The sequence below is a fragment of the Musa acuminata genome, chromosome BXJ2-8 (genome assembly GCF_036884655.1).
Source record: "Musa acuminata AAA Group cultivar baxijiao chromosome BXJ2-8, Cavendish_Baxijiao_AAA, whole genome shotgun sequence".
Classification (NCBI taxonomy): domain Eukaryota; kingdom Viridiplantae; phylum Streptophyta; class Magnoliopsida; order Zingiberales; family Musaceae; genus Musa; species Musa acuminata.
Window position 1 is genome coordinate 18,566,719 of NC_088345.1, and position 27,940 is coordinate 18,594,658.

General features: G+C 35.7%; 2 protein-coding genes across 3 annotated transcripts; both read left to right on the forward strand.

Annotated features, from left to right (window-relative positions):
* The first annotated feature begins 12,877 nt into the window (after nt 1–12,877).
* On the forward strand, nt 12,878–15,108 carry LOC135618252 (uncharacterized). Its single transcript, XM_065119120.1, has 3 exons — nt 12,878–13,222; nt 13,290–13,439; nt 13,505–15,108. The coding sequence occupies exons 1-3, from the start codon at nt 12,941–12,943 to the stop codon at nt 14,867–14,869; spliced, it is 1,797 nt and encodes a 598-aa protein (XP_064975192.1). The 5' UTR covers nt 12,878–12,940; the 3' UTR covers nt 14,870–15,108.
* A 1,118-nt stretch (nt 15,109–16,226) lies between these two features.
* Nucleotides 16,227–26,998, forward strand: LOC103994821 (zinc finger CCCH domain-containing protein 11). 2 transcript variants are annotated; one of them, XM_009415259.3, is made up of 8 exons: nt 16,227–16,575; nt 16,686–16,770; nt 16,884–17,030; nt 17,693–17,781; nt 24,710–24,898; nt 25,073–25,203; nt 25,285–25,384; nt 26,455–26,998. In XM_009415259.3, the coding sequence occupies exons 1-8, from the start codon at nt 16,402–16,404 to the stop codon at nt 26,644–26,646; spliced, it is 1,107 nt and encodes a 368-aa protein (XP_009413534.2). In that variant the 5' UTR covers nt 16,227–16,401; the 3' UTR covers nt 26,647–26,998. The 2 variants fall into 2 exon arrangements, with proteins under 2 accessions (XP_009413534.2, XP_009413536.2); XM_009415261.3 differs by having other exon boundaries at nt 16,228–16,575; nt 26,461–26,998.
* The last annotated feature ends 942 nt before the right edge of the window (nt 26,999–27,940 follow it).

Below are 27,940 nucleotides of genomic sequence, written 5' to 3' on the forward strand. Positions count from 1 at the left end.
AAAAAAGACTGGACCGGTTCAAAAGCGCCGCATGAATTAGGCAGAGAAGGATGGGACAGAATATAACTTTTAATTCCTCTCGAGTCAACGACGATTGAATAATGACAGTAGAAGAACAGCTGGCTGATTTATGTTGGGGGGCTTGTACATAATTTATTCTTTTTAAAGTTTGATAAATAGTATAAGGTAATTTTCCTAAAAAAAACCTTTATAATAATGAGATTTTATGGGATGACGCCTCATCTTTCATTTTAAGCATGCTGGTACCCCTTTTTTATAAAATAAAATAAAAAATATATCCGATGTTTGTTGACTATGATTTTTTTAGATTGAACCAATTTGATGAATTTAGATTTATTATTCAGATCAGGTTTTATTATTGAACTAGATCGACTTAATAAAATTTTAAGTATTTCATTTATTATTACTATAGTTTATATGGTCCCTTTTTTCTTTTTTTTTTTGTTTCAAATCATCTCTGCCACCCCATTCTTCCGGTGCAACAGCAATGTCGAAGGAGATCGCCATTGCCAACCTTTTTACCGGTGGTGGTTACCAACATCGTAATCTCCATCATTATATCTTTTGCCATCGTAATAACCAATAAAAAGTAAGGATAACACGAGCCTTAGTCATATCCTCATGTAACTTTATGCAGCTTCAGACTTACCATAGTATTGATGAAACATTTGTAATGTCGTACAAGTCTTGACATTGTCCTATCCAGTGTTGCTGAAGCATTGGTTGCATCGGTCTATCGCAACATGAATTGTTCACTATAATAATAATAAAAAATATAGTATTAAATGAATACATCTTTGTAGTTTGATATTATTAATTTCGAATAGTCTACTTATTACAGGGAGAGTATACCTATATATATATATATATATATATATATGAAGTTTTGACAAGTGTACAGTAAGACATTCTAAACTTATTATAATTTTAAATTTGAAGTTATCACTTTACAATTAATGTTACCATCATTGTTGTATTTTGTTTTTGATAATATTTGCAAAGAGGATTTTAGGATAATTTTTTTGTTGAGATATGTTTTGTTTTCAAATAATTTTAGGATCATCGCATGCCAAAATTTATTAGTTACACTAAAATCATAAAAAAATATTAAAAAATAATAGTAATCAATTTAGAATTGTATCCTATTAGTTTTCAAATAAGTTTTGATCAGTTATGTTTATTATAACTCGAGTTACATTCGATCACATTTTTATTTTAGACCACTCAATATAATACTACTCGGTAGTAGTGGTACTACCAGACAAGTGGTGGTCTCGCTCCAAATTAGTACTCTACTGACCTCGGGCGATATCACAAGTTAAACCTATAATACTCTTTTTAAAAATTAATTTTTAAATCATCTAAAAATAAAAAAATAAATTAAAAAAGATACTAAATATATCAAATTATGTTATGATTGTTATAGAGAAGTTTTAGTATGTTTGAAAAAATTACTAAAAATATATTCGGGCTGCATTCAATCATAGATTCAATCCCACTCATCTATTTAGACAATTCAATACCCTAAAATAATAAAAAAAACTAAAAGTGGTGGTATCGCTCTAAACTAGTGCTCCACTGACCTTGGGTGATAGCATTGTCTAGATCTATAATATTCTTTTTAAAAATTAATTTTTTAAATCATCTAAAATTAAAAAATACTAAATATATTGAATTATATTATGATTGTTATAGAGAAGTTTTAGTATGTTTGAAAAAATTACTAAAAATATACTCAAGCTGCACTCAATTCAATCTCACTCACCTATTTGGACAATTCAATACCCTAAAATAAAAAAAAATAAAAATGATGGTATCAAAGAGAAGCAGAGGAGTTCATTACCAACATTCATTATTAAAGAGGAGCATAGGAGTTTTTATCACCATTAGAGACAAGCATACGAGTTCGTCATCAAAGAAGAGTAGAGGAGTTTGCCACATCTGAAGAGGGGAGGATGTAACCGTTATTATCAAATATCTAATTTAATAATAATATAACTGTTATCATTAAGATTCATAATTCATTATCATTAATTATGGTTTAAATGATTTTAATTTTTTATTCTTTAAACATGAAACCGTTATTATTAAATTAAATATTTAATATCATTAAAGTTCTTCATTATGGTCCAAACGTTACAAATCTGAATTAATTCTTGAACATTATGATTTGGTGATAATAAATGTTCTTGATGGGATAACATCTATATATATGAGGATTTTGGTCCCTGTGCTCAATCATCTCTTTGAAGCGAAAGGCTTTCCTACACCATCTAAAGTGAGAGTTCTGAGCCGAGAAGTACCAAAGTTCAAGAAGAAACCTCTACAAAAATTTTGGCGACAATGGCTGGAGGTACGCTATTTCATTTCCGCATAAGTTTTATTGTGTTTCTATTATAACGATTTAGAAACACAAGTTGGCTTCATTGATTTCTAACATTTTGGTATCAGAGCCTTTTGACCTCTGCCTTGATACGAAAGAGTTTTCATTTTTTTATGCCATGAAAATTATTTGATTTTGGTTTCTTCTTGAAAACTTCTTGATATATTTTATTGAAAATCATAAGGAAATATGATTTTCAACAATTTTATCGGTAAAATGCTCATATTATGTATGCATATTTAGTTATATTAAATTATGCTTATGAGCAAATTTTTTATGTTTAAAATGTCTAGTGATTCATATAATCTTAATTAATTAAGAATTAGCCATAGCATCCTTAATTAATTAAAATTATATATAAAGTTAAAATAAGGATCACATAAGTAATTAGACATCATATTGTGATTGATTATATTTCGTATAATAATTGTTATCCCATAGGATCTTTTATTATATTTAATATAATTAATCAGGATAAAATATCAGATTATTTTCATAATTTACCCACAGGGATTATGAATTGGAATATAATTTGATAATTTTATCATAAAGACCATATGAATCTATTTGAATTAAGAAGTTAGCCCACAAGCAATTTTTATGTCATGAGATTTATATTTTTGACATGTTTCACATTGGTAAAACATGTAATTTAGTCTATTAAGCTTCAAATTTTGATATAAGCATGTTTGATTTTATGTAATTTCTCAAACTGTTAATTTCTCTGATATGCGATGTGATATTCCCGAACTTAATGGTGATAACTATAAGATATGGAAGGAGAGGGTTCTCCTCCATTTAGGGTGGATGGATATCGATTATGCTATCAGGAAAGACGAACCATCTATAGTCACTAATACCAGCACTCCAACTGAGATCACGTTATATGAGCGATGGGAGCGATCCAATCGGCTCAACGTGATGTTTATCAAAACTAAGATGATTGCTGGCATACGTGGTTCTGTTGATCAGCATGAAAATGTACGAGACTTGCTGAAAGCTATTGATGAACAATTAGTCACTTCGGATAAGGCACTAGCAAGTACCCTATTATAAAATTTTCATCTCTTAGACTCACCAACATAAAGGGTGTGCGTGAGCACATAATGCAAATGCGAGATATTGCGGCTCAACTTAAGAAACTTGAGGTTAATAAGTCAGAATCCTTCCTGGTGCACTATATTCTGAACACCCTTCCACCTCAATATAGCCCTTTTAAAATTTCATACAATACACATAAGGACAAATGGTCAATCAATGAATTAATGACCATGTGTGTTCAAGAAGAAAAGAGGCTAGTGATGGAATTGGGTGAGAGTGCATTGGAAGTAACCACTCGAGGGAAAAACAAAACTGACAAACATCAAGCCAATCAGAAAGCTCATCAGCAGGGAAAAGGTAAAATACCACCCCAAGCTGATATCAAGAAAGAAGGTGTTTCTTTTGTAAAAGAAAGGGACACATGAAGAAGGAATGCACGAAATTCCAACAATGGCTTGAAAAGAAAGGTAAACCAACCTCATATGTATGTTATGAATCTAATATGGTTAATGTTAATATTAACACTTGGTGGATTGACTCTGGATCAACAATCCATATTGCAAACTCTTTGCAGGGTATGCAAAACCTAAGGAAGCCAGTGGGAAGTGAGCAAAGCATCTTATCAGGAAATAAGATGGGCTCCCATGTGGAAGCAATCGGAATATGCATTTTAACTTTAAGTAGTGGTTTTGTTTTAAAATTAGAAAGAACCTTTTGGGTATTCCAGAACGTTTAATAAAAATTTTAACTCCAAGAATCTTTCTAAAAGTTTAACTTAATTTCTGTTTCCAGACTTGTACCATTTGGGTATTCCTTTAATTTTAAAGACAAATTATTTCGTTTATTACATAAATATGATTGTGTTGGAAATGGTATTTTGTCGGTCTTTACCGTATTTTATTACAAAATAATACTCAAAGTTCAATGCATGTTCACGCTGGCATTAAGAGATGTAATATTAATGATGACTCCTCTATATTATGGCATTAGAGATTAGGACATATCTCCATAGAGAGAATTAAGAGATTAGTTAAAGATGGGGTACTTAGTACTCTTGATTTTACTAATTTTAATACTTGTGTGGACTGTATTAAGGGAAAGCAGACCAATAAGTCTAAAAAGGGTGCTAATAGGAGTTCAGACTTATTAGAGATAATTCATACTGATATATGTTGTCCGGACATGGACATACATGGTCAGAAATACTTCATCTCCTTTATAGATGATTACTCACGATATATGTATATATATTTGCTTCATAACAAAAATGAAGCATTGGATGCCTTCAAAGTCTTTAAGGCTAAAGTTGAGAACCAATGTGGTAAGCAAATTAAAATTGTGAGATTAGATAGGGGTGGAGAATATTATGGTAGATATACTGAAAATGGACAAGCACCTAGTCCTTTTGCTAAGTTTCTTCAAGAACATGGGATTATTGCCCAATACACTAAGCCCGGTTCTCCAGACCAGAATGGTGTTGCAGAAAGAAGAAACCGAACCTTATTAGATATGGTGCAGAGTATGCTTAGCAACTCCAGTCTTCCTAAGTTCTTGTGGACTGAAGCACTAAAGATGGCTATGTATATATTAAACTGAGTTCCAACCAAGGCTGTCCAAAAGACACCATTTGAATTATGGAAAGGTTGGAAACCGAGTTTGCGACATATGCACATTTGGGGATGTCCGTCTGAAGTCAGGATATATAATCCACAAGAGAAGAAACTGGACCTGAGGACTGTTAGTGGGTATTTCATTAGATATGCCGAAAAGTCCAAAGGTTACAGATTCTATTGTCCATCTCACACAACTAAGATTGTGGAATCAAGAAACGCTAAATTTCTTGAGGATGATGTGATCAGTGAGAGCGATCATATCAAGAACATAGTTTCTGCACATGATCATATAGAATCTCAACCTTCCACATCAAATGATAGATTGGTTATAGTTCATAGCACTCTTCAAGTACAAACTAGTGCTGAACAACCAATCATTGAAATTCCACAAGTTGTTGATAGTATTCTAATAGATCAAGCAGTTCAGGAATTACAACAAGCTCCTGAACAATTAGTTGAACCACAAGTTCCTCAAGGAACCATTAGTACAACATTAAGAAGATCTACTAGAAATAAAAGATCAGCAATTCCTAGTGATTATGTTGTATATCTACAAGAATCTAATTATAATATTGGAGCAAAAAATGATCCTGAAACATTTTCACAAGCCATGAGTTGCAAAGAATCAAATTTATGGCATGATGCCATGAAAGAAGAGATAAATTCCATGATGAGCAATGGAGTTTGGGATCTTGTAGAGTTGCCTAATGAAGCAAAGGCTATTGGTTGCAAATGGGTCTTTAAAACTAAGAAATATTCATTAGGCAACATTAAGAGATACAAGGCAAGACTTGTTGCAAAGGGATTTACTCAAAAGGAGGGAATCGATTATACGGAGACATTTTCTCCTGTATCTAAGAAAGATTCTCTACGTATAATCTTGGCATTAGTTGTTCATTTTGACCTTGAATTGCAACAAATGGATGTGAAAACGACATTTCTAAATGGAGATCTAGAGGAAGAGGTTTATATGAAACAACATGAAGGTTTCTCCTCTAGTGTTGGTGAACACTTGGTTTGCAAGCTTAGGAAATCTATATACGACTTAAAACAAGCCTCCCGACAATAGTATTTTAAATTTCATGAAGTGATTTCTTCATTCGGATTTGTTGAAAATCCCATGGATCAATGCATATACCAGAAGGTTAGTGGGAGTAAAATATATTTCTTTGTTTTATACGTAGATGATATTTTGCTTGCAACCAACGATAAGGGTTTGCTGCATGAGGTGAAACAATTTCTTTCTAAAAATTTTGACATGAAGGATATGGGTGAAGCATCTTATGTCATTGGCATTAAGATCCATAGAGATAGACCTCGAGGCATTTTAGGTCTATCACAAGAAACCTATATTGATAAACTTTTAGAAAGATTTCGGATGAAGGATTGTTCACCAAGTGTTGCTCCCATTGTGAAAGGTGATAGGTTCAATTTGAACCAATGCCCAAAGAACAACTTTGAAAGGGAATCAATGAAAAACATCCCATATGCTTTTGTCGTAGGAAGCCTTATGTATGCTCAAGTTTGTACAAGACCTGATATTGCATTTATTGTGGGGATGCTAGGTCGATATCAGAGTAATTCAGGTATGGACCACTAGAGAGCTGCAAAGAAAGTATTGAGGTATCTACAAGGAACCAAAGATTACATGCTTATGTATAGACATACAGACAATCTGGATGTGATTGGTTACTCAGATTCAGACTTCGCCGGTTGTGTTGATTCTCGTAAATCAAATCAGGATATATTTTTATGATGCCCGGTGGAGCTATTTCTTGGAGAAGCGCTAAGCAGACATTGACTGCTACTTCTACCATGGAAGCTGCGTTTGTCTCCTGTTTTGAGGCTACTTCATATGGTGTATGGATTAAGAGTTTCATTTCTGGGCTTAGAATCATGGATTCTATTTCTAAGCCATTAAGAATTTTCTGTGACAATTTAGCTGCTGTCTTTATGGCTAAAAATAATAAAAGTCGAAGTCGAAGTAAACATATCGACATTAAGTATCTAGCCATAAGAGAATGTGTAAAGGAAAAGAAAGTGGTCATTGAGCATATTAGCACTGAATTGATGATTGCTGATCCTTTGACTAAAGGCATGCCACCTCTGAAATTCAAGGATCATGTAGAGAAAATGGGACTTAGTTCCACTTTGTAATGATATTGAAACTCTTATATATTATTCAATTTTCTCATTCATGTGCACATTATTTTGAGAAAATATATTGTTACTGGACCAAGAATAAACATAAGGTTTATTCATTAAGTAATATTGACATATTAAGATTAAGAAACTAAATACATCGTGATAAATGGATGATAATACTCGCTTTTAGAGGACTTATCGCTATGATTCGTGTATTTATTTCTTAAGAAAGTTGTTCAAGAAAAATTAATTCAAATTATTAAGATAAACGTATGGACTAAGTGGGAGAATGTAACCGTTATTATTAAATATCTAATTTAATAATAATATAACTGTTATCATTAAGATTCATAATTCATTATCATGAATTTCTTCATTAATTATGGTTTAAATGATTTCAGTTTTTTATTCTTTAAACATGAAACCGTTATTATTAAATTAAATATTTAATATCATTAAAGTTCTTCATTATGGTCCAAACGTTACAAATCTGAATTAATTCTTGAACGTTATGATTTGGTGATAATAAATGTTCTTGATGGGAAAACATCTATATATATGAGGATTTTGGTCCTTGGGCTCAATCATCTCTTTGAAGCGAAAGACTTTCCTACACCATCTAAAGCGAGAGTTCTGAGCCGAGAAGTACCAAAGTTCAAGAAGAAACCTCTACAGAAATTTTGGCGATAATGGCTGGAGGTATGCTATTTCGTTTCCGCATAAGTTTTATTGTGTTTCTATTATAACGATTTAGAAACACAAGTTGGCTTCATTGATTTCTAACAGAGGATGTATCATCATTTGTAAATACTAGAGAAGAGTAGAGGAGTTCACCACCGCCATTCATTATCAAAGAGGAGCAGAGGAGTTTGCCACTGTTAGAAATGAGAGGATGTTTGTTAGGACCGAAATCGACACTAAGAGGAAAGGTGAATTAGTGCTTTCATAAAATTATGTAGATTTAAAAACTTTGTTCGACGAAAACGATAATAAAATCATGCTTGACTTAGAATAAGTGAAATGGACAATTAACATAGAATGTAATAGCAATGACATGTAGAAAGAAAGTGCAAACCAGATTTATAGTGATTCGATCATGCCGACCTATATCCACTCTCGATTCCTTTTCACTCGAGGCCACTAGCTTTCTCTACCGATCTTCTTTCAATAAGTGAAGATTAACTATCCTTATAACTCTTTCTCCCTTTCACAGGTTCAGGAGAGAACATTTACACCACTTTATTACAAGTATTCCCTCACACCCTCCCTTAGAAGAACCTCTAAGCATATGGAGGAGGGAACTCAACTTTCTAATATGGTTTACAACCTTAGAATTATAGAGTTTTATTCCACCTTTTATGCTATCTCTAATAAGAAAAATTGAGATATTTATATACCTCAAATGACTTCAAAAATTAGAGTTAAAATTTAAATCTTTGAGATTTCGGGGTACTAACAGTACCACCGTCTGTGCTGAGCGATACCACCACTTGTAGCACTAACACTAGTGATACCATCACCCAATCTAGCGACACCACTACCTGATACTAGTTGGTACCATTGCTCGGACTAGCGGTACCATCGCTTGACATAATCTGAAAGATTGAATTGTTAGGACCCTTTTTCTGAGCTTTTGAATAATGTTTATTGAGTCTGTTTAGTCCAGTTGTTTATTGAATCGGTTTGGTTCAATTAGAGTCAAGTAGAGGTTTATTTAATGTTTATTTATTATTAGAGTTCAAGTCTTGATGGACTCTGGGTGGAACTCTATAAATAGGGATGTAATTGCTTTTTTTCAAAAATCTATGAAAAATACTATTGTCTTTGGACAAACCCTAGGAGGTCGATCCCCTCGAAGTGATCAAGGAGGGCCGATCCTCTCGAAGAGATCAAGGAGGGCCGATCCCCTCGAAGAGATCAAGGAGGGCTAATCCCCTCGAAGTGATCATTATCATTCCCTTTTCTCCAATTTTTTCCATAATAAGACCTTAGGGTCTTATCATTTGGTATCAGAGCCTACGATAAGACCTTAGGGTCTTATCATTTGGTATCAGAGCCTACGATAAGACTTTAGGGTCTTATCAATTGGTATTAGAGCGACGATAAGACTTTAGAGTCTTATCATTTGGTATCAGAGCCTACGATAAGACTTTAGGGTCTTATCATTTGGTATCAGAGCCTACGATAAGACTTTAGGGTCTTATCATTTGGTATCAGAGCCTACGATAAGACTTTAGGGTCTTATCATGAGTCTAGATGGTACCATCGCTCAACATGGCAATATCATCACTTGACAGCCTGAAAATGTATGCTCTTGACTTTTCCAACTCATAGGTGGTTCCACATAACCTTGGGTGACCAAATAAGCCTTCCACTTGGCCCAAAACAATCTTAACTTAGGCCCAATGGGCCCCTAATTGAGTTGATATGTTTACACCCAAAACCAACTCAATTATGACATAACTACGACCAATTAAGTTAATAGATTACAATTCTATATTGTTCGGCATGTCATTCGTTCATCCGATGCTTTGTTCGATCCTTCAGCGTATCGTCCTCTCCTTCGGCGTATTGCTCAATCGGCATGTTGACCTCTCACAACTTTCGATCTCCTTAGCGCAATGTCCGATCCTTCGGCCCGATACCCGAACTCATAGCACAAAGTCCTTTTGCCAGCACGTCGATCGATCCTTCGGCCAACATCTAATCTTCTGACATGTTCACTCCAACCCAATGTCTGATTCTTTCTGCTTTAATTGATTTACGTTTTTTTATCGATGTTAATCCTGCAACACTCGAAATACAGATTAGATTAGATTGTAAACTTATTAATTAATTTTATCATTAAAATAGGAGATTTAACAATGTCATCGTCATTTGCAAATACAAGAGAGGGGTTCGTTATCGTTAGAGATAGAAGGATGTTGTTGCAAGAGAGGAGTAGAGGAAAGAAGAGGAAGGCTGGCTATCAATTACATTAAGGTTATATTCATTCAATGTAAGCTCGTATAACCCCTTTTGACTTTTGATTCAAATTTGACCCCCACAAAACCAACCTAGCCTTTAGATCGGTTGGATTTGAATTAGGTAACTCGATTCAATAAAAAGGTCATCAATTTTAAGATATTTTGATATTTTAAATAAAATGGGTACCTTTGATAAAATTCAAAGATAGATATGTTATCTCATAAAACTCTATTGGGAGCCTTTTTAGGTAAATTGCCCAATAGTATATTCACCACTTTCAAATTTAATATAACATATAAAATAACCCTCTAAATACTTATACTGTATTATATAGGGTGATTTCTTTCGAAAAATCTTTATTTTTTATTTTTTTTTAAAAGGGCATCCTCTGTTTTGATTTTTTCTAAATGGTGCCTCTAATTTGAATAATACCTCAAATACCTCTCACCAACTCCAATGATAATTTTTTCTCTTAATTTTTTCATTGGTTTTGAATCGTTATAGTGTTTTTATTTGACTTAGTGTTTTTCAATAACATTACAATGTTTTTATTGAGGTGCTCAAAATATTATGAAGCTATTGAAAAATAACATCATATTATATATCTTTGATTATCATTACTTGTAGATTATTATAATAACATATTTTTAGGCTTATAGTTGGTTTTGTTGAGGTTTGGAGTCTATTTAAATCATTTACAGTATTTTTAAGTATGTTTTATTGTGATTGTCAAAACACTATAACAAGCTAATTTTGATCCTTATTTGGGTCATGTTATTTGTAAGTTATTATAAATATCTATTTGAATCCTAGTATGATATATCAAATAGATTCTAGTATATTTTGATTTCATTTGGTTCACGTATAATATTTTCTATTAGTGTTATAATATTTTAATGAATTGCTAGAAACAGTATAAATAACATCGTCTCTTTGATTGTCATTGCTCACATATCATTTTGGTATCAAATTTTTAGATTTGAAGTTGATTTAGTTGGGATTATGAGTCAATTTGTATCATTTATTATGTTTTCAAATAATATTTTAATGAGGTGCTAAAAACATTATGAATAACATTTTATTGTGTTTCTTTGATTGTCATTGCTCACATATCAATTTGATATCAAATTTTTAGATTTGAAGTTGATTTAGTTGGGATTATGAGTCAATTTGTGTCATTTATTATGTTTTCAAATAATATTTTAATGAGGTGCGAAAAACATTATAAATAACATTTTATTGTGTTTCTTTGATTGTCATTGCTCACATATCATTATGGTATCAAATTTTTAGATTTAAAGTTGATTTAGTTGAGATTATGAGTCAATTTGTATCATTTATTGTGTTTTCAAATAAACTTTATAATGTTGTCAAAACGATGAAAAAATACTAGAGTTGATGAAGGATATTATGGATATTATTTGAAATACGGTACCACTTAAGAAAAATAAAGGAGTTTACTATGCTCTTTTACTATTCACAATCCCTTAAAAAAATAATAAAATAATATTTTATTAATCATAATCCCTTTAATTATGTTTTTAACCTCTATTTTTTTTTCCTCCCCATATGTCTCTTATTATTTTGTCGTCGACTCTTTCTACCGCCCATGCACCCTGTTGGATAGTTTCAAAAACTTGAAATATGATATCTTCTAGGTTAATACAACTGACCTAGAAAATGATATCTTTCGAGTTATTATATAATATATAAAAAATTAAATTATTATAATAAATATTAAAAATTATGTCTCACATTCTCTTCGATCTTCGGTTCGTTCCATTTCATCATATTTTTTTAATTATTTTTCGTTATCTTTGCCAATTAAGAGGAGGGGGGAGGAGACGAAGAAGATGATGATAAAGATAAGAAAATGAGATTGTAGATAAGGAGTAAAAATATTTTATTACAATAAATTATAAATTGAGATCATATATGTCTATGAAGGGATAACTTAAGAATATTCAAAATTCTTAGCACAGAATTGTAAATAAAAAAAAGGGAGTTGCAAATAGTAATATCTAAAATAAAAATAGGGGCACATTTTGAGGAAAAAACTGAATTTTTAAAAATAAAAATCACCCTATTATTTATGTCATTTCTATCCTAATCCATCCAGTAGAACTCAAGCTAACTCCTGTTAATCATGGTCAATAGTGAATTCTCTAAAAAATTACACCCTTTAGTGCATTTATTTTGAACTAAAATTTAAAAGGGTAAATACAAAAAAAAATATTAGCCATTTATAGAAATATATGTGAAATTGTTTGTAAGATGTTAATGTGGTTTAGAGTTCATTTGCCTCTTGGATTATAGGACCGGACAATTAGTCGAATGCTACTAACTAGTTAACAGTTTCAGCTATGATGGAAGGCAACAAATATCATGGAAAGAAGCTAAAAGTTTAGACTACAAACCAGTTTGATTTCGAAGCAATTAGCATACTCAAAGGTCTTTAATGTCAATCATCTAAATAATAGCATGTCCAAATGATAATATTGTCATCAAGGGCATGCGATAAAAAAGAAGACACAACAGTGAAGAGGATAAGGAAGTTTGAAGGAAGCAGGACGGCTGTGGCCGAACAAGTCAATCTTCTGAACAAGGCAATCTTTGCTTACACGAGAAGCAGTTGACTTAGAACAACACAAATCCGACATAATTACAAAAGCCTTAATGTCCCAAAGGAACCCAAATCCCAGTTCTAAAGACCTTTCTTCTCCATCTGCTTGAAGAAGCATTTCAACAGAGCCAAAGATTTCCTTCCACCATGAGCTTTAAGCTGATCCTACTCATCCATGAACTCAAGAATATACCAGTGGAGAAGCTGGGGGATTGCGGCAAGAGCAGTTTGATGGTGGAAATAGAATGGAGAGGAAGTGGAAGAAAAGTCGGTTTCCTGCGCCGGGGGTCGAAGAAGAACTGCACTTCCAAGCAGCACATGAGACCGGACGGCACCGTGATTTGGAACGAAGAATTCAACTGCATCTGCAAGCTTAAGAGGATGAATTCCCATGGTTACAAGAGTTGGATTGTCAATCTACAAGTTCAAGTAAGTCAACCATGTTGTGTGTCATGTGACAACAAATATCATGTAATTTGATCTGAAATGCTTGCAGGAATCTGATAAGAACTCGAACGGTAAGTCTACGGTGTACGGAGAAACCAAGATAGACATTGCCGAGTACGCCTCTCCAAATCACAAGAAAACAATTAGCATCCCAATCAGATGCAAGATTAAGGACCAGACTGCGGAAATTGTGCTGAAGGTAATTAATGTTGTGTTCTTCTTTATTCTCGATTCAACAATTTGAGGTATCCCATATTTGCGCAGGTTGAACTGCATGTCGTGGAGCTCAACATAAAAGGCAGCATGGATTTCGCGCGGCGACGAGCTCTTAGCTCGCGTGCCTTGTCGTGTGTGGGGTTGCGGCGAAACTATGGTACTGAATTCTCAAGCGATCGAATGATACATCCATCGTTAGGGAATTCTTCGTCAGAAGATGAGCATGAATTTAGTTATAGTGGAATAGCCACTGCTAACATCCTCCTCGGTGCTGAGTTGCCTGGAAAGCTCGAAGATCACGAGGAGGAAGAACAAAATCTGCAGACATCAGTCAAACGACAACCTTCCCTTGTTAGGCTCCTGTCGAACAAGACGAGACTCAACTTCAAAGCCACAAAGCACCCGAAAGGAGAGCCACTTCTGAACAAATCATGCAGTGATGTTGGAGGTGACGATATCGATCTCGAGCGGCACCAACAGTCGAGCACCGAGTCTGCGTTGCTGCAGCGTGAGGAGAAACCTCGAGATCGAGGATTCGAAGATGAAGGAACTTTCGAGGTCGGCGTATGGGAGAGAAGAAGATTAAGCAGCAGAGACGAGGGGATGGAGCTCGTCGCCGACGTCTTTCTTGCATCCATCGATCAGCGTAGCGAGAAGGCCGCAGGTGAGAGTGCCTGTACGGTGCTCGCCGTCGTCATCGCCGATTGGCTGCATCACAACCCGAAAGCTCTGCCACTGCGGTGTCAGTTCGACGAACTGATACATCAAGGATCCCTGGAGTGGAGAAAGCTTTGTGCAGATGAGGCCCACAAGGAGAAATTCTCGGATCAGCATTTCGACCTCGACACGGTACTGGAAGCAAAAGTCCGGCCGCTGACAGAGAACAAGACGATGTCCTACGTAGGATTCTTCGGCCTCGACGACATGCCCGACAGCCTACAATTTCTGCAAGGGACGATGTCGTTCGACAACATTTGGGATGAGCTCCTGCGTAGTTCACCGTCGGAAGAAAGGATATACATTGCGAGCTGGAACGATCACTTCTTCGTCCTCAGGATCGAAGGCGATGCCATCTATCTGGTCGACACCTTCGGGGAGAGACTCTTCGAGGGATGCAATCAAGCATACATTCTGAAGTTCGACAGCAAGAGTATGATCTATAAGCGGAGCGTTGAAGCGGGAGACTCAGATGAATGCAGACAAGACGTTCGACAGGGTGGAGGGGCTTACACAGACGGAGAGGCCGTGTGTGAAGGTGTCATCTGCTGCAGAGAATACATCAAGGGATTTCTAGCGGCGCTTCCACTGCGAGAACTCCAACAGGACGTGAATCGGGGGGTGATGGAAGAAGCAGTTTTGCATCGTCATCTGCAAATAGAATTCCACTACGTAGCGCCTTTAATTGAGGAATAATAATAAGACACAGAATCACACGTGAATTTTTTGCACTTGCTTACTAATTAATTACCTGTAACCCTGATCTCGGGTTCAGGATCGGATAATTTAGGTTCAGTCCAATTTGGACCTAAAATCGAATCGAATAGATTTTAGATGATTTTGATTTCAGCTCAAAAAATAAAAATAAAAATATATATACGGTTTACCATTTCACTCCATATAGATGATTTTAGTTCCCATTTCACTCCATATATTCATCAATTAAAGGATAAGAACCAGATACTGTACTGTCCCACAAGGGGAAAAGCCAATGAACGATGGTAATATAGAAAAATTTTCAGGTAATAATAGATTGGGAAAGAGTAGAAAGAAAAAAGAAATGAGAATTTGGAACATTTGTAATAGATTCTAATCACAGTCATACAATTTTCCTACACGATTTCAAAGTTCTTAACGAGGACAAATCTCAAGACAGTATGTTACCATAAAGATGATTCTTATGGTTAGAGACGTCATTAACGATGGTCAACTTTTTAACCTATTTGACCCATCCATGATAGATATCATCTAGAGGGATTTCATACTATAATTGTTACTATGTCTTTGTCATTCTTATTTATTATTATAAATATATACATAGAAAATACGTAGGGCAACGTGTCATATTAGGACTTGCCGAAATAACTTGGCATACAGGGGAGGGGGTAAAGACTAGATAGATTTTGAATCTCGTGAGTCCATACATTGATGAGGGTCATATAGATTAACCTTGTCCTTTTAAATGTATATATAAACAATATTAAAATTTGAAGGGCCTATCTAAGCTAGTTTTATATATAAATAATATAAGATAAATGATAAAGGAGAGTACTTTTCTTTGTCATTTATCTTATAAGAAAAATAATATAAAAAAAAAGAGATGCTCTATAAGAAAAATCAAAATAGAAAAACTGCACGCGAAAAAATAAAAAGAAAGGCTCTGAATTCACCTTAAATTATTTATATTTCTCAGTAAAACTTAAGAATACATAAATAAATAAATTATATATATATATATATACATATCATAACTTTATTTGACATCAATATTCTTTTGAACTATTTAAAAATATATTTTTAAAAGTAAAAAAATATTAAGGATTTCTATGCGTTAGAAACATGAGTTTTTTCTCAAAAATTTATTCTTATGAAGGGGATATTTAATATTTTTTTGAAGGATCAATTATCCTCTCCTCAAGATTTGTAAGGGTAGACATGTAAACCCAGAAACGGAATACTTATTAAGCCCAAGAACATAATTTGGGCTTGGCCCGTTTTGTAGTTGGACTTCCCCCCACGAACCTTCTCATTGGCATCGATAACACCAGGCGTTCCACCGCAACACCCGATTGCCAAAATCCACAGCAAACGAGGCAGCCGACTGTACGGACTCAAGCCCTATTCCCTTCTCGTTTTCCTTTTTCCCGTCGATCTAGAGGAGCATCGCTCCCTCGATAGCCTCTCTTCCTCGTTTGATTTCAAACGCAGCTCAGTAGACTTCGCCGCCGATGCCGCCGAAGGGCCAGCCGTCCAAGGCGGAGCTCGCCAAGAAGCAGAAGGTCGTGGAGGACAAGACGTTCGGGCTCAAGAACAAGAACAAGAGCAAGAATGTTCAAAAGTACGTTCAGAGCCTCCAGCAATCCGTCCAGCCGAAACCTGATTCCTCCAAGATCGCCGCCAAGGTCCGTCCTCTCTCTGTTTCTCTCGATCTCTGTCACCCTTTCTTCCAATGGAGAAAAGCGAAATCTATAATATACTTTGTTGGTCAATGTATTGTTTGATGCAAGAGCAGAAGAAGAAGGAAGAAGATAAGGCCCGAGAGAAGGAGCTGAACGATCTGTTCAAGATTGCCGTCAGCCAGCCTAAGGTCCCAGTTGGTATGTGATATTCTTCTTTTTGAAGCACCAACATTTAGATTAATTAAGTCATTGAGGGTCGTTCAATTGATTGTTATTGTATTTCTTATGTGGATATTGGTCTTCTGGCTTAGGTGTCGACCCCAAGTCGATACTGTGCGAGTTCTTCAAGGTCGGGCAATGTCAGAAAGGTTTCAAGTGCAAGTTCTCACATGACCTAAATGTTCAGAGGAAGGGTGAGAAGATCGATCTGTACAGTGATCAGCGTGATTGTGATCAAGGTCAGGAATGGAGCACTGCTACTTTCAATTTTTTAGGTTTTAAATCATAGTACATATCTGACCTTCTGCCTATTTGTCCATAGTTTGTTCAGTTCAGGCACTCATTATTAACTACTTTCTATTATCTTTCAGTGGTAAAGAACCCTCACAACGTGACTTAATTCTTTATTTGCTTTATTTTTTATTTATATCTTTTGTGAGAGAATATTTTTGTGCTCTAACCATTTATCTTATAGAGTTCTAATAACCCTCCAACCCAACTTTCAAGATCTAAATGTAAGACTTGTATCTTAAGAGCTCTGAAATGTTCTAGGTCTTATATCTAAGATGAATTGGTAAAGAATGGAGGTACATCACTAAATTTAACGAATAAAAAGACATTGATTAATTGCTTAGTTGTTGATGTTAGAGTTGTAATAGTTACTTAGAAAAGGTTAGAAGGTCAAAGGGATGGTTTCTTTAAACTTTTGGGATGTGTGATTTTGAGGTGGAAGAAAAGGATAGTTGCCAAAAAATTATCATGTTAATAGACAAAGTGAGAGTGTTCCATTAATCTGCAAGGATTGTTGTGCACTATGGTTTAGGATATTGGGTATTAAGAAGAATTGAAATATTAGTATGTATATATATTTTTGGGCTAATTTGGTTTTCATGTGGTGTAGGAACAATGGAGGATTGGGATCAGGAAATGTTGGAGAAGGTCGTTGAAACAAAGAATAAGGAGTATAATCAGAACAAACCTACTGATATTGTATGTGTCATTAGCTACTTCCACCCTTGGACATGCATTATTGTTGTTGCTTTTTGCTTATGATGTATTTCAATTCCTTAAAAATATTTAGTAATAGGATCATATGGAGTGTTTTCTGCTTTTCCTCAATATTAATTTTTCTCCATAATTTCCTAAACGTGGATGATTTTCTTTCATTCTTAATGTTAGCCTAACATGTTAATGTTATCGGCACTCTTTTGCTTGATTATGCTTTAAATATTGATGATTGTCAACTTATATGATGATTTAATGTTTATCCGTTCATATTTCCTCCAATTCTTTTGATGACTTGACCTACTAACTTTACTTTGGTCGATACGACTATGATTTTTTTTTAATGTAGCTTAGGCTTTCAGCACATAAATAATAACTCGATAGTCAACAAGTACTGCAACTTCATGAGCTCCATTACCTTAGCTTGGTTAAGTAGAAGGCGACTTGAGGTGAATTTTGCCTTGGCAAGTTGCTTGCAATAAGAATTTCATAAGATGTCTGCAAAAGAACACTGCAAAGCATTATTATTATTTCGTAAGATTTCATAGATAATGCTTGTTCTATCCATGTTTTGTTTGTGTCAAGCACTAAACTAGTTTGAACTCACCAACAAACATCAGAAATTTCAGAATGTATTAGGGCACATGTCATCTGCACTCGTATTAATGTTGGATGCTTATAACATATACCTAAAGCTTCCAGGTAAATTGAGTATTGGCAGAATATATGCATTTTGGTTTTCAACATAGTATTACGTGAACATGAGGGCAAGTCTTGGCACTACACTTGGATTGCTCTTTTTATTACCCAAGTGACCAGAAGTTGAGTAATAGAAACAACCTCTTTACTTGCAGGGATAAAAATATGCAGATCGGCCCTCCTAGACCCTTATTGGTGGGTGCCTCATGCACCAGACTGTCCCCTAGTATGATGTGAATAACTGATATTGACTTGAAGTGCTTTCACAAAATGCAGCAATCATTATTTAAATTGTACATAATAGATATCAACCTGTAAAGTTATATTAACAAATAGAAAATATATGCTTTTTCTGTGGTCTCCATGTCGCCTTGTGTTTTAATTTTGATGATTTTCCCTGTTGGCATGTCAATATATCATTATGTTTGTGTCCCACATTAGCGGCCAGTTTTAAACTTTGAGATGCCTCAAGGAAGTGGATCAAGAAATCATAAATGGAAAGCTCAAGGCCAATAATTACTCCCAAAATAAAATGGTTAATGTTCCTAAATGGATGCTACAATGTGGTCCAACTCTGACCCTATCAGCCGCAGGCTCTTCTAACCATAAATCAGCATTTTCGGCCAGCAAGGCACCCTGGCGGAATACCATTGTGTATTTTTAACCATATACACATTGATTCAATGCAGTGATTGCAAAAGGCGCTCGGGCGCTCGCCTAGGCGCTCGGGCGAGGCGAGGCGAGGCCCGAGCGCCTCGCTAATGTCCCAGGCGGCGCGCTTCAAATAGGCGCCGCCTGGGCGCTCGCCCGAGCCCAGGCGCTGGGCGCTTCGGGCGAGCGCCTGGGTAAACCAAGGCGACCGAACCAGAATTTTAGGTCTGGTTCGGTCCTGGTTCGGTTGTTAGTTGGTTCAATCGAACCAACTAAACCGATATAACCCCAACCCTAACCCTAACCCAACACTAACCTGCTGCCGCTGCCGCTCTTGATCGCGATCGCGATCTCGTCGCTCGCTCCCGCTGACGCTGCTCGCCGCTGTCGCTGCTCGCGCCTCTCGCGAGCCTTCCCGCTGCTCGCGCCTCCCGCAAGCCCTCTCGCTGCTCGCGCCTCCCGCGAGCCCTCTCGCTGCTCGCATCTCTTGCGAGCCCTCCCACGAGCCTTCCCACTGCTCGCACCTCCCTCGAGCCCTCCCGCGAGCCTTCCCTCTGCTCGCGACTCCCGCGAGCCCTCCCAGCTGCCGTGAGCCCTCCCTCTGCTCGCGACTCCCGCGAGCCCTCCCGCTACTCGCGCCTCCCGCTCCCTTTCCTTTTCCCCTCGCCGCTTGCCGCTGCCGACGCTGCTTCCTTTCTCCGTCTAGCTCAGACTGCTCAGTATACTCTTAAATCTTAATATTAAGTTTATTTGAATTTTGAAATGATTAATTTTCATTAATAGATTAATAATATATTATTTTGATTTTAATGTTATTAATTTTGTGATTTTGTATCTTAGATTTTTTAAATTTAATAGCATATTTTTATTTAAAATTTTAAATAATTATATTTATTAATTATATTATATATTTTTATATTTTAGCGCCTCGCTTCGCTCGGGCGAGCGCCTAGCGCCTCGGGCGTTTTTGGACCTTGGCGCCTTTTGGCGCCTAGCGCTTTTTAAATCACTGATTCAATGGGTTGCAACTTGTTGGAGTTTAATTCTGTTCATGTTTTAGCTGAATCTAGCTTCAACGCACTTTGGTTCAACCCATAGATTTAGGAAGGCTCAGTCCAACTTGGAGATGGATAACCCAGCTCTTACAATACTCTTAGTTGGACCAGTAGAAGAAAATACAAACGTACAGTTCAGAAAACTTTAAGGGCATTCCTGCTTTGGGTTTAAACCAACACTCTTCCTACTTATGAAAAAAGAGAGCAAGCTAAATCTCATTACCACTCCTAGTGAGTGTAGATTTGGCTTCTGTTTTTCAGGGATTTTCTAGTTGTAATGGCTATTTTAGGGTGTTTTAGAATCCTACACTGAGGGTAATTAGTGTCTAAGAGTCATAACGTGGATACAAGAAGGCACTGTTGTTTAATATTAAGAATTCTATTTGGAGAGTTCTAGGTGCCTTTTTTCTTAGGATTTAGTGAACCCATACCACTCATGTTATGTGTGAGTGGTGCAGGTTCACATTTTATTTCCCAATGGTATGATTTTTCTCATCCATTTATGAGATGTGTGACTTCATGTTCAAGAATTACTCCTTGCGCCAGATCGAGTCTCATAGTTATCAATTTTCTATTATCTGTTACTATTATTATGTTCACTTTCCTCTGTTCTTGAGTAACAAGGAACATGCTTTCTCTAACTGTCACAAACTTGGTGTACATGACAATGGCAGAATGGGAACCATGTAGTTGAGCTCATATACTTGGGAAGTATTATTTATTTGTTTATTGCTCAGATAATTTGTTTTCATTTTATTGAAAAACATAATGGTTGGTATTATTATGGTTACAGTAACCATAATCATTGAGATGCACTACCAAATAAACTAATGATGGCCAAGGATTTCCCCTCTCAGGATACCTACCACCCATGTTGAATGACACTTACCAATCACTGCTATATTAGCATGTGGATTGGCAATGTTTGGCAGGATTGCTCGAGACATTTTTGTTCCTTTTTTTTCTCAAAATTTTACCAAAAATGCAATTGATTTCAATCAGGACACATTAAACCCTTGACTTGCAACATAAAGTGATGCTCAGTTATCCAATGAAATTGTAAAAGGGAAAAATGTTTTGGTTGATTTCTCCAGGAATTATAATCATGACTAGTTATATTTCTCTTTCTTGTAACTCCATCAAGACCATTCTTGGACCATCATTTCCAGGTTGGGGACTCCTCCTAGACGATGGTATTAGCAGCAGGGGATATAATGCCCACTTCTGTGGTGGCAACAACAAAGTAAAATCTACTAAATGCCTTCTTTCCCTCATTGCTTTTGATGCCCTAATAACTAAATCGACCGCCATTCCCCTCTGGCCACCAGTAGCGTCAAAGCTCTAAGATAGTTAGTGATTAGTATATTGTTTTTCATTTTCTTTCAGTTAAATTCTATGGTTGAAATTTTCTTCTCTTCTTTGTTTTTCCCTTTTTACTACATTATGGGGACCTTTTGGGTCAATTACATGGTTATACTCCATTGTCTGCCTCAGTAAGTAATTGATACCGTATTGGTCCAAGCGAGGACTTATATGATCCGTAACTAGAATGACAACCTCTGTTGATGGTCTATTCTAGTGGGACTATTTGAATTTCATCTATTAACATAACATGATAACTCATCAATTATCAATGGGAGCATGAGCTCTTGGAATTCCAAGATACCTGACTTTTATGTATAACTCACTTGTTCTATTGGGGTACCTCTAATTTCTTCGGGACACAATTTAGAGTCTAGATCGGCTGATAAATCATTTATGGTCTTTAAATTGAATATTATAAGTCCTTGAATCTTGCTTTATCAGAGTTGTATTTCTTATTTTCATTATTTTCTGTTTAAGGAGCTAATTGTTCCCATGTTTTTTTGGGATGTCATATGTTGACTCAGGAGATTAGTTTTCTTGTAAAAACTAATCACTGTTTTCCGGTTTAGATCTTCAACGGGCTTCTCAAACACTACAAAGAATACTTAAAGAACTCAGTTTTCTTGTGAAAGGAATAAGTGGCTAAGGTTATGTATCTGCTGCCGTTCATTACCCAAAAAGAGTTATTCAGAATCAGAAATCAAGTTGACTGGTTAGTTTCAGCTATTTGAAGCATTATATAGATTCCAAAAATGGAATTGTGTTCTGTTTAGAGAAAAGGCAGTTGGATTTATCAGGATGAAGATTAGTTGGCTGATTTCTTTTCTTATTTTAATTAGAGTCTCAGCCTTTACATCAATGGGAGCCTCATACACTCAACCGTGCCAATTTTGTAGTTATTTATACTGGACAATGACAGCTGAAACAACTAACTTCTATGACTTCTTTAGAAAAATAAGGAAAACAATTAAAAGAGGCAACAGCCTATCATCTGTAGTCCTCTCACCTTTTTAGCTTATTCCAGCTTTTCTCTTTTTTTTTTTAATTTATCATCTTCTGGCTGAAAAGAGCTACAGCTGCTTGTTGCAGCTCAGCATCAGTATAATCAGCCTATCAAGTGAACACCATAATCAGAAGTCCACAAGCATGCTATCCATGCATTGAGAAAAATGTCAATGTCGGAAGTTATTTTTGAAGGTCTGACTGCAATACTGCAAGTTCTTGAGCATGTTTCAGATATTTTCTTATAGTTTTCACAAAAATCTCAAATTGTTCATTTTCTTTATTTAATCATCTCTTTACAATTATAAATGACATTATTTTGTTCAAGGTTCGCCGTACCGTACCGTACCGGCGTTTCGACCCGGGCTCGGTACTGGTACGGTACGGTATACCGCTCGGTACACCCAGGTGTACCGAGCGGTACACTCACGTGTACCGAGCACTGTACACTGCTACAGTGTTACTGTATACTGCTACTGTGTACTGTACACTGCTACAGTGTCGGTACGGTACGGAGCGGTCCGCGTACCGCTGGCCTGTCGGACCGGTACGTACCGCCCGTACCGGACGGTACAGTCCGGTACGGCAAACCTTGATTTTGTTTGTATGTATGGTCCATTTTTCTGGGTAAATTAACCAGTGTTGTTCAAAATTCTAGGATAGGCGCTCCTGTACTACTTGTAAAGGATATATTACTAAAAATCACTATATTTATGGAACTGGGTTATTGTTGGTTGAGGTCCCTTTTGTTAAGCAAATTTGCAGTATAAATCACGAAAAAAAGAGTGATTCTGAGGAAACATGCAACGGGGAGGGGGAACAAAAAACCCACTTTCACTAACAAGAAGGGGATGAGCATGATTTGAGATTTCTTAGTAGACTTACTAGGTTCTGGTATGTTGGTAATACCGAACAACATCTAATATTTATTGGGTGTACCAACTGGTAGTAGTACCACACAACCAGTACATATCAGTCCAACAGGATTCCAGTATCAGTATTAGATTGGAATTCTAACCTTAGGAAGTGCTGAGTTCTAGCCAATATGTCATTCACTAATACCTGTCCCCTCATAATGATGATGAATGCCATTTACCATCTATACGTAGATTCCATCTCCTTTAAGATTAGATAGAAGCCTTCCAAGTTTTTCTTCCTTTACCTTTGAGATATTTTTTGGACTTATATGGCGGGGATGCTTGTCTCAAATGGTAACCTGGATCAAATACACAATCTCATTATCTTGACCTGATCCAATGCATTGCTGAATAAGTCTATTTATTATAACATAATGTAGTTTTCTATTCTAATATACATGTGGAATTTTTTATCTATGCAGACTTTTATTCTCTTTTTATCTCAGAAACTCCTGATGTCTTGGTGTCTGATCTTGTGAATATGTCCATGCGAAGTCAATCCTAGCAAAATTTTTATTGGTTTCACAGGAATATAGAATGAGCATATGAGGCTATACATATTAAAGATTTATTCATCTCCAGAGTCCATATATGTGGATCTAAGGAAGATCAAATTGACAGGATAGAAGGATAAATCTGACTGGCTTAGATTCATAGATTGTAGTCTTCATATTGCTGGTTACATGGCACTATCCCTAGATAATTTTTTTTTTGATATGCTTATAATCCATAGCATTTTATGCTTGGTCAGCCAATTTATTTAGTCTGGAATGCCATCTTGATACTCCTAAAAGCAACTGTATCGGACTTATGCTATGTTCACTTTTCTCTATCATCTTTGCTCTGTATTTTCCATTGGTTGTTCTTGAAATTGCATAGTCAAAAAGGATTCTACAATATTCTTGGTGTTATATGAAAGATCTCAAGTATTTGACCAAGCAATCTGCTTAGAGGGTGTTGATGGAGCATGTGAATTGGGGAGGGTACTATACACTGGTACAAAACAGCTTGATTTGCTCAATTGTTTTGTTCTTTATGTTAAATGGGTTTGGTGATTTGCACTTCTGTTTTTGTTGAGTTTGATATTTATTTTCATTAAACAAATAAAAAATAGTTTGTAGCGAATTGATAGCATATTTTTGAAGTTTGGTCCCAAATAAGTGTTCAACATATTTCTATTCAAAACTTTGTTATCATTCCTTTGTAACATCTGCTCTTTGTTAGGTCTGTAAATACTTTTTAGATGCAGTGGAGAAGAAGCAGTATGGTTGGTTCTGGGTTTGCCCAAATGGTGGCAAGGACTGCCATTATAGGCATGCGCTTCCTCCTGGTTATGTATTGAAATCTCAGATGAAAGCATTGCTGGAGGAAGAAACTGAAAAGATAACAATTGAAGAAGAGATAGAAAATCAGGCAAGTGCAGTGCTGCTGCTTGTTATCTGTTTTCTTTTTCTTGTGCCTTTGTAGCATCTTCATGCTTATCCCTTTCTTCTCACGGCAATCTCATGCTTTTTTTATTGTCTGGAGTTTCTTGGTTTTCCAAGATGGAACTTTCTTTCATGCTTGTATGATCTTTTCCTTCCCCAGCGGGCAAAAGTTTCGACGTCAACTCCTCTTACTCCTGAGTTGTTCACACAATGGAAAAGGAAAAAGATGGAAGAAAGAGAAGCTGATCTTGCTGCAATGCGTGCTGATAGGGCTAAGAATGATCGCATGAGGTAAATTTATTTTTATTGTCCAGTACATGCATTGTACATTATTCTCTAATCATTGCAACTAATACCTTCTATTTATTTCAGTGGTCGTGAGTTGTTTCTGTCAGATTCAAGTTTGTTTGTTGATGATGATGAGGCATATGAGAAGTATAATAGAGAAGAACAACCTGAATCTACTGAGAAGGTAATGTCTTAATTATTAATTTACCTTAGTTTGGAGAGCATTCAATAAAATTGTTATACCAGAGGTTGTGTTCATATTATTTTTTCGGTTAAAGAACTTTTTTTTTAAATTTTTATATCATCAATATGGTTATGCTCTAAATTATATTGGGGGTGTTAGAAGAATCATGAAAATGACATCATGAGAATCCAACAAACTTAAAGCTGCAAGTATGGCCATCAATGAAATATGATCTCAAAATTAAAGACACCTGAAATTTATTGCTAAAGAATTTGCAATAAATTCTTTTGTCCATCCTTTGGTATTTTGTCTTTTTTAATGATCGGTTTCTCACTTTTTTTAATCAAACTTCTAGATGGCTTTAGATCCTATTTCCTTGCCACCTCTCATTCTGATTGATATGGCTCCTCGGAGTGCTTTTTCATGTGCTTATATTTATATTGTCTTTTTTTGCATTATACAATTCATCTTTTCTTTTGTTGGTTTGTAAAACTTCTTTTTAAGATTGAATGTGTAATGACCCATCTACCAAACAATTTCTTTATTTTCATCATATTTTGGATTTCTGGTGCCTCATGAGAAAGAATATGACCAATTATTCATGATGTTATGGTGCCAACAGAGTAGTCCTGTTCAGGATGTTTTTGACTGTATAGACATTACTTTGCAGTCTTTTATTCTGCTTGATATAATGATAGAGTTATTAAGTTTAAATATGAACGTTCAGAAGGTGGCGCATTAACCTGAACCCACTAAAACTAAGAAAAACACAGATGTTGATTTGCATTGGGTTTTGATAGGTCTTACACATTCTTCAATGGATGGGATGGGATGCCACCCACGATAACACTGATAACTGACCTTTTTTTTAAGAGGTTGACTTGTACGTTGGAATCTGTTATTTATACTCCAGTAAAATTGATAGAAAAGCTTAACTTTACCTTTCCACCCAGTTCTTGTGAGCTTGTTATACCATTTTGATATCTGCTTTTAGTTTTAGCTTCATGGGCAGTGTTATTAATGTTTCAATGCTCTTCCGAGTAAATTTTTGATGATGTATTTGGTTTTAGTTGCAGGTCAAGAGTGAGCCAGGGGTGGAGGAATCAAGTTCCATGCCTTCTGTTGACATGAATTCAGAAATCCTTGATGATGATGATGATGATGATGATGAACTGGATATTGATGAGCTAAATGAATTGGAAGCAAGCCTATCTAGAACATCTATCCAGATACATGAGCCAGGCATAGAATCACAATCTTAAGATGCTTGCAATTAGCTGCAGCTCGTAGCCAGATGTTTTCTGTGGCCCTGCATGCCAATTACCTATGATGGCAATTCTGCACAATGCATTTCAAGGCTTGAGTTTAAAATCAGTAGTGTGATAGCCATGAAGTGATAGAACTTGGTTCTGTTCTAATCAAGGTCCTACATTTGGCTGTATCTCATTAAATTCTTATAGAGATTGCTTGCTGTGCCATAGAAGCAAGTTTTGATGCATATTTTTTCTGCTTCACAAGTTAAAAAGACAGAGAATGATTATCACGGGGCTCTATAGCTAAACTGAAATTACTTTGTTGATATCATTTTATTTAATCTCGTTTGCAAGTTTATCATGTTTTTATAGTGATGACTCAGTGCTGATGCTGACACTGAATATTTAACTTCCAGGTTAGTTGAGTAATTACATCTTGATGCCTTTTTTATTTTTATTTTTTTCGAATGTGTTTGTTTGGTTTCGTGGTCTGAAATTTTGTTTATTTTTGGATGAATTAGCATGTATTAGACATGGTAATTGTAGTGTTATTTTTTATTGATGCCAGTGACGATACATGACTTGTATTGTTATGCTGCCTCTGGGGTTCTGTTTTCATACTCGTATGGGTATTGCTAAAACTGGTGGAACATGAGATAAGGAACTCTTATGCTTGTCATTTATTGGACATAATAATAGAAATGATTTGCTTAGCTAGTTACTGTTGTGATAGCATTCATTAGAATACATCAAATCTGACTAAAGATGGCATGTCATCGAGATTACATTTCCATACCATTCATCCCAAAATTCCTTTGCCCGTCACTTGTAAATACTACTAATCCAACACCCGGACCCGAAACTTGGCAACATTTTGCATGGTGACTTATGCATCTCGTATATCTTATGTTTTATATATTGGAGGCTTGCGGTTGCCCGTTTATAATTTTACATCTAGCAGCTCTCATTTTCAAGTGTTTTGTTAGCCACAAGCCAGTCAGCTGTAGCGTACCTGCATTCAAGTAGCTTATACTTCCAAATACTTGTGCATATTACACTTTTTGGAACTCGGACGGAGGTTTAAAAGAGAACTAATATTTTTAGAACCTAATAGTAGTCGAAGCAAAATTGTGATCTTTAGTCAACAGCAGCATTAGGCTTGGAAGAATGCTAAAACTAATTGACTCATTATTGGTCACAATTATGTCAGAGGACTTGAACAAAAATTTAAAGATGGCCAAGTTTTGATGAAATTAGGTCGAGGTTCTCAAATTGAGACCGTGTGGGTTGGATTAAGGTCGAT

What these genes read in the sequence shown, in the direction of transcription:
- LOC135618252 (XM_065119120.1), top strand. Translation starts at nt 12,941, where the DNA reads ATGAGCTTTAAGCTGATCCTACTCATCCATGAACTCAAGAATATACCA. An exon ending in TTGTCAATCTACAAGTTCAA is followed by an intron (nt 13,223 to 13,289) that starts GTAAGTCAACCA and finishes AAATGCTTGCAG; the next exon opens with GAATCTGATAAGAACTCGAA. An exon ending in CTGCGGAAATTGTGCTGAAG is followed by an intron (nt 13,440 to 13,504) that starts GTAATTAATGTT and finishes ATATTTGCGCAG; the next exon opens with GTTGAACTGCATGTCGTGGA.
- LOC103994821 (XM_009415259.3), top strand. Translation starts at nt 16,402, where the DNA reads ATGCCGCCGAAGGGCCAGCCGTCCAAGGCGGAGCTCGCCAAGAAGCAG. An exon ending in TCAGCGTGATTGTGATCAAG is followed by an intron (nt 17,031 to 17,692) that starts GTCAGGAATGGA and finishes CATGTGGTGTAG; the next exon opens with GAACAATGGAGGATTGGGAT. An exon ending in AACCTGAATCTACTGAGAAG is followed by an intron (nt 25,385 to 26,454) that starts GTAATGTCTTAA and finishes ATTTGGTTTTAG; the next exon opens with TTGCAGGTCAAGAGTGAGCC.